This window comes from Physeter macrocephalus, chromosome 14 (assembly GCF_002837175.3).
Source record: "Physeter macrocephalus isolate SW-GA chromosome 14, ASM283717v5, whole genome shotgun sequence".
Classification (NCBI taxonomy): Eukaryota; Metazoa; Chordata; class Mammalia; order Artiodactyla; family Physeteridae; genus Physeter; species Physeter macrocephalus.
Window position 1 is genome coordinate 12165427 of NC_041227.1, and position 6846 is coordinate 12172272.

General features: G+C 48.3%; 1 protein-coding gene across 1 annotated transcript in view; it reads left to right on the forward strand.

Moving 5' to 3' along the window:
- Positions 1-6846, forward strand: part of PREX1 (phosphatidylinositol-3,4,5-trisphosphate dependent Rac exchange factor 1) — a 266015-nt gene that overhangs the window by 207773 nt on the left and 51396 nt on the right. The window contains exon 40 of the mRNA XM_024128382.3: positions 227-2597. Coding sequence (XP_023984150.1) covers positions 227-269 — 43 coding nt within the window. The 3' untranslated portion in view covers positions 270-2597. The remainder of the gene's footprint in view (positions 1-226; positions 2598-6846) is intronic.

Sequence of the window (6846 nt, forward strand, 5' to 3'; positions counted from 1 at the left end):
AAACCCCTTGCCAGTCTGGAGGGAGCAAGACTCCTGTGGGGCGGGGACTGTCCCACTAGGGGAGAGTGGGTGGCATCAATAACTTTTCACTCTGCATCTTTTTACACCTGTTGAGTTTTGTTTTCTGGGCATGGATTACACGTTCACATGAATCATATGTTGCAATAATAACAATAGGCCTTGGCCTGCCAGGCTGTGCCTCATCCTCTTCACCTCCATCCACCAGGCTCTACCGCCTCTGCCAGCCGCCGGTGGACGGAGACCTCTAGGCACTGAGGTGTCTGGTGCTTGGCTGCGCCCTCTGGAGCTGGGATTTGGGAGGACACAGGGGGCCGTGTGGCCTTCTCCAGAGCTGGCCCGAGACCTCCTCTCCTGCCTGTTTGAAGATCTGTCTGGCCTCCTCCATCACCTCCTGGGAAGATAAGCAGTGCCCCCACTCTTGGATGAGCTGGTGGATCGGCCCTGGGCTGGCATGTTCTTCACATTTTTGCCAGAAGCCCGAGGGCTGCTGGGGACCCACAGAACTGATGGGTACAGCCAGGGCCTGGGCTCCAGCCTGCAGGTCCCCAGAACACGGGAGAAGTCACGGGCACTGCAGCTGGAGGCCCACGGCCCCAGCTCCCTCGGGATGGCTCAACCTGCACTTTGGAAACCTCTGGTTTCCTTCTATGTCCACATTCCAGGCGACCACATGTGTCTGCTCCTCTTCCTCACCTTAGCTTCCAGATTCCCCCCTAACCCTGTACTAATCTGCCCGATGGACTCGGAAAAGCCGGGCCTCTGCCGGTAAAGACGGGCAGGGCACGACGCCTGTTACCAAGAGGACGGTCGAAAGCCACACCGGCTTCAGCCATCAGCGCCGTTGGAACTGGAGCCATCAGCCCTGGGCACGAGATTTGCTCTGACTTTATTTATATGGCGTGAACTCTCTATGGTTTATTTTGGGGTTTTTATGTTGTTGTTGGTATCGCTGAGATTTTTTTTCCCCCAGGTTGCGTGATTATATATTTGACATTTAAATTTCAAAGAAAGCTATATTGTCTAATGGGACCAGCATAAGGTAGTGTTGACAACTTTTCCCAGTTCTACTAAAAAAAAAAAAAAAAAAAACAAAGAAAAAGAAAAACTAAATTATTGAAAATTCAAAAGATGTCAGTATTTCATCTTTTTAATATTAGGGTCTTAAGATATGGCTTTCAGGTATCGACTAGGGTTCCTTTTCCCACCCACCCTCGGTTCTCTAGCAGTTGGTCTGTATCAGGGTGAATTACTTTGTTCTTTGAACGACTGGCTACAAGGGTTTGAGAGGTGGCTGGGCCAGGCCTGGGGGCTGGAGGGGGTTGAACCATCCATTGGAGAGGCATTCCCACACTGGTGTCTGTCCTCTGCAGGTAGAAGGGCTGCCGGGAAACACTTGAGTGGTACCTTCTGTAATTTATTTTTTGATGTTAACTCAGAGCAGGGCATTTGGGACTTCTCAGCCAGCTAGAGAGATAGGAAGCTACCCTGCCCACCTGGGCACAGGGACCCACACAGGATCCCCCCTCTGCCCCCCCAGCAGTTTGTCCCCTCTAGGTTCTGTTGCCAGCAGGGAAATGTCACAGCTGGGACAGAAGGGAGGAGTCTTTTCAGCCTTGACTGATGGGTGAAATCAGGTGTGGGTTTTCCGCTGCCCTGGAGGCTTGAAGACCAATCAGCATCTTGGCCCCCTGTACCCCCAGGGGCCGCCTTCCCTCTCTTGCCACCCTGCACCAGATTGCAAGAGGTGGGCTTGTTGCAGGACAGAGGTGGCACAGATACAAACGAGGACCCCATGGCAGAAACGCAGAGGGGTCCCCGAGGGCAAGGGCGTCGTGCACTGGTTTACTTTGAAATGTACAGATCTTCTCATTCAATTCATGATAGATTTTTTATTATTATTATTAAAAGTTGGTTTATAATACAAAGATCCTAATCTGTGGCGAGTTCCTTTGGGGACAACCCTGGTCCCGTGGAGGTGGCTAGGCCGGCCAGCATCACAGGCGGAGTGAGCAACGGTTTTGAAGATGGCACGGAGGATGATCGCTTCGATACCGTCAGGGTCCTTGAGGCAGCGACCCCTGCTCAGTGAGTTACCACTCTGAACCTCAGTTTCCTTCTCTAAAATGGCAGTATATATATTCCCTTGCAGGGGACTGCTGAGGAATACCCAAGATTGTACCGCAGCTCTGCCATTCAGGTGTGCCTGGAAAATTACTGTCTTTATATGTATTTCACTTTTATTTTGGATTCTCAGTTCCTATTTCACTGTGATGGTGGAAGAATGTGATTGTTCTTCCAGGCATTCCCTTGCCTCCTTGTGATGTCATGCTAGGACTCTCTGTCTCACATGTGCCCGCGGATCAGGGTGGGTCTGAGGGATGAGCCATCCTCCGCCCCAACTTGGAAGGCCCGTTTGGTCTGGAATCTGCTGGAGTGGAGTTACAAGTACTCAACGCGTGGTTGGGCTGGTTCCTGGCCAATCAGAATCCACGCTGGCTGCAAACGGACCAATCAGAACAGACTCCAGCACTGATGCTGTTCCTGCCCACCTGGACCTGTGGTCTTGGTCCCATGCTGTGAGCGCCTTATCACCGGCCCAAGCCTGAGCCGTGTTTATGAAGCTGCCTGAGTCCGTCTGCCGAGTCAGAGAAATCTCATTCCCTGGGCCAAATTGGCCTGCAGACCTGTTTTGCCAGGCCTGCCCCATGCCTGTCTTTCTCCGTCTCCCTCCCTCCTTGCCTCCCCACTCCTTCATCCTGACCTCTTCCCTCCTTCATTTCTTTCCCTCCTTTCCCACGCTTTGGAAAACACTGACCTCTATGAAAGGCTTCTTTCGGGTGCCTTCCTCTTGAAAGCCCCCACTATCATGGCCACACTTTGGACTCCCCTAAGTCCTGCCATTTTGGAAGAGAGCCCCTTCTCTTTTAATCTCTTTTCCTTCGAAACTACCTGTCCCAGAGCTCATTCTCTCCAGGCCCAGACTGGGTTCCTCCCAGAGAGAGAGCCTTGTGTCTTTCAATCACAGGTTTCAAAAGACTCAATACTGTAATTGACCAGAGTGAATCCTGGTGGGATTTTGGGCCCAGTGATGGACTGATTTTTTGGATTATCTGAAGCCAGTGTTTGGATACAGGGAAAATCACTCTAAGGGGACAGCCATCACCTCGATCTGTATTTGGGGTCAAATAGGGAGGATTTGATGCCCTCCTCCAGGCAGACACTTTTACAGGAAGCAGGAGTGTCTGCCTGTTCTGCACCCTGAGGGCCTGCAATGAGAAAAGTGAGTTCTCCTGCAGTGATGGACAGGGGCAGCTTTGGTTTAGGAGCTGAGAAGTGGGGTCTCTGCGGCCTTGAGCGAGTCACATTCCTTCTTAGACAACAGAGCTGCATCAGCAAACAGGGTGGAAGCCCAGGGCTGTTTCTTTCTCTGGAAGGCCTTTCTCTCAGTACAAAGTGCAGTATGAAGGGCTGCTTACAGCAGGGGGGTGTTTTGTAAGAGACAAGAGGTCTCAAACTGGCAGCCAGTGGACTGAAACTTGGAAATTGACGTGGGTTTTGTTTTTGTTTTCCCGATATGGTGTTTTTATAATTTTGAAATAGACACTCATACTTAAGAACCAGCAGCTTTCACTTCCAAATTCTGATTTGGGGTTTGTCTTGAAAATTCAGAAGCTCTGGTACCAGTGGCCCTTGTGGTACCACGTGTCCTGCCTGGTCACATATCCACTGGAGCTGAGGAGTGGCCACTGCCTTTGGGCAATATGCCAGCTTTCCATCCCCCACCTGGCCCAACACACTTCTTTACCTCACCTGCTCGGCTCCAGGATGGCCCTGCCAGCACTGGCCTCTTGACCATTCAGATCTTCACCTCTGGAGTTGCCATGGTGATGTTGGCTAAGAGAGAAGCTGGTGACCGGGAGTTGCAGTGCTGACCAACGGAGCATCAAGAGGTGGGTGAATCCCCGCAGCTGATGAGTCTCTCGAACCCTGAGTTCTCTGCTCCCTTTGAGCCTCAGAGCTGACTCGGATAAGGTCCTTTGGTATAGGTTGTGTTAGGGGCCACTCAGGAAACCAAAGGTGGGATGGAGTGTGCTGGCCACTTTGTGATTTTATCTAAATTTAACTGTTTATATATTTACCATCTTCCTCTTCCATCAGTGAAAGCACCCTGAGAGAAGGAGTCACATCAATCCTGTCTGCTGTGTCCCAGTGTCTGGCCCAGTACCAGGCATCAGTGAACCATGGATAAATAAAAGAGAGAAGGTTCATAACTGTTAGAGCCAGGAACCCACACCCCAGCTGTGTGCGGCCAAGGCACATGCCTCTAACCACATGCTCAGCACCTGGCTTTGTTCCGGGACTGGGCTGGATTGTTGAGAACTGGGAAGGCCTGGGCCGAGACCTTTGAAGTCAGATGCCCTCGCCTGCCTCCTGACCTGGCAGGCTGCTGTACTTGCGGGGAAGTCACCATCTCTCTCAGAGCCTCAGTTTCCTTCTCTGAGAAATGGAGACGTTCACACCCAAATTTAACTTTCAGGGGATAAATGCAATGCCCTATCGTTCCAGCAGATGGCGCTAGGGACCGTGTAGTGCCCAGAGCTTGCGGTTACTTGGGTTTGAGTCCAGCCGAGTCCTGCCTACCTGGCTTCCAACCCAAATACTTGTTCCTGGGTGCCCACATTTGGGACAGAGGCAGCCTGGAGGCAGGGGCTGGGACTGTCTAGATGATGGGTACCGGCCCCTGCCCTTCTGGGCTGAGCTTGGCCTAACTTGGTATGGGTATTTTCTTTTTCTCTATTAAACATTTTTTTTCTTTGTTTCTCTTTCTTATTTTTATCTCTTTCCTCTCCATTTTCTTTCCTTCCTAACTTTTTAGTTTTTTTTTTCTTTGTTCTGTAACATATGTTTGTGAGCTGCACTCTGTTTTTATATTCTCTTCCCTTGTGTGCTTTTCCTTCTCTCCCTTCTTTCTTCCCTTGCAATTGGATATATGAGAAGGATGTGAAAGACCCTTGTAAACTGTGAAGTGAGGTGCTCATGAGGGCTGTGACCAGGAACCTGCAGTTACTAATGTCCACCCCTCCACTGCCATGAGCCCTGACCTGCCTGGAATCGCTGACCACCAGGTGGTGCTTTGGGCCAGGCTGTCCTGACCGAGCCTCTGAGAGCAACTGCAGGGGCTTCGGTTTTAAGTCCCCAGGGTTTCGGGACTTTGAGGGGAGGTGAATCAGAAAGCCTAGCCAAAAGCTGCCCCTCTCTGGGCACTAGTAACATCCCTGGAGGGTTGGGAGGAGGAGAGGACAGCAGGGCCTAAGTTAGAGTCCCCTGATGAGGTATGTGACCTTGAGCAGGGCCCTGTCCTTCTCTGTGCCTCAGTTCTCCCACCTATGATGAGAGGACATACAACTCAGTTCCTCAAAAAGGACTTCTGGTCTTCTAGCCAGCCTGTCCTAGACTTCTCTGAAGGACCAATAGCAATGTTCAGAATCTCTCATGTGTTTTTTTGAATTTTATTTTATTGTATTTTTTAATACAGTAGGTTCTTATTAGTTGGCTATTTTATACATATTAGTGTAAATATGTCAATCCCAATCTCCCACTTCATCCCACCTCACCCCCCCGCCCACTTTCCCCCCTTGGTGTCCCTACGTTTGTTTTCTTCCTCTGTGTCTCTATTTCTGCCTTGCAAACCGGTTCATCTGTACCATTTTTCTAGATTCCACATATATGCGTCAATATGCGATATTTGTTTTTCTCTTTCTGACTTACTTCACTCTGTATGACAGTCTCTAGCTCCATCTACGTCTCAACAAATGACCCAATTTGGTTCCTTTTTATGGCTGAGTAATATTCCATTGTATATATGTACCACATCTTCTTTGTCCATTCGTCTGTCAATAGGCATTTAGGTTGCTTCCATGACCTGGCTATTGTAAATAGTGCTGCAATGAACATTGGGGTGCATGTGTCTTTTTGAGTTATGGTTTTCTCTGGGTATATGCCCAGTAGTGGGATTACCTGGTCATATGGTGATTCTCTTTTTAGTTTTTTAATGAACCCCCATACTGTTCTCTGTCTTCTTTGGAGAAATGTCTATTTAGGTCTTCTGCCCATTTTTTGATTGGGTTATTATTTTTTTTTTAATATTGAGCTGCATGAGCTGTTTATATATTTTGGAGATTCTTTGTCCGTTGATTCGTCTGCAAATATTTTCTCCCATTCTGAGTGTTGTCTTTTTGTCTTGTTTATAGTTTCCTTTGCTGTGCAAAAGCTTTTAAGTTTCATTAGGTCCAATTTATTTATTTTTTTCTTTTTATTTCCATTACTCTAGGAGGTGGGTCAAAAAAGATTTTGCTGTGATTTATGTCAAAGAGTGTTAGTTGACCATAGGTGCGTGGGTTTGTCTCTGGGCTTTCTATCCTGTTCCTTTGATCTATATTTCTGGTTTTGTGCCAGTACCATATTGTCTTGATTACTGTAGCTTTGTAGTATAGTCTGAAATCAGGGAGTCTGATTCCTCTAGCTCTCTTTTTTTCCCCTCAAGATTGCTTTGGCTATTCAGAGTCTTGTGTGTCTCCATACAAATTTTAAGATTTTTTGTTCTAGTTCTGTAAAAAATGCTATTGGTAGTTTGATAGGGATTGCATTGAATCTATAGATTGCTTTGGGTAGTATAGTCATTTTCACAATATTGATTTTTCCAGTCCAAGAACATGGTATATCTCTCCATCTGGTTGTGTCATCTTTGATTTCTTTCAGCATTGTCTTATGGTTTTCTGAGTACAGGTCTTTTACCTCCTTAGGTAGGTTTATTCCTAGGTATTT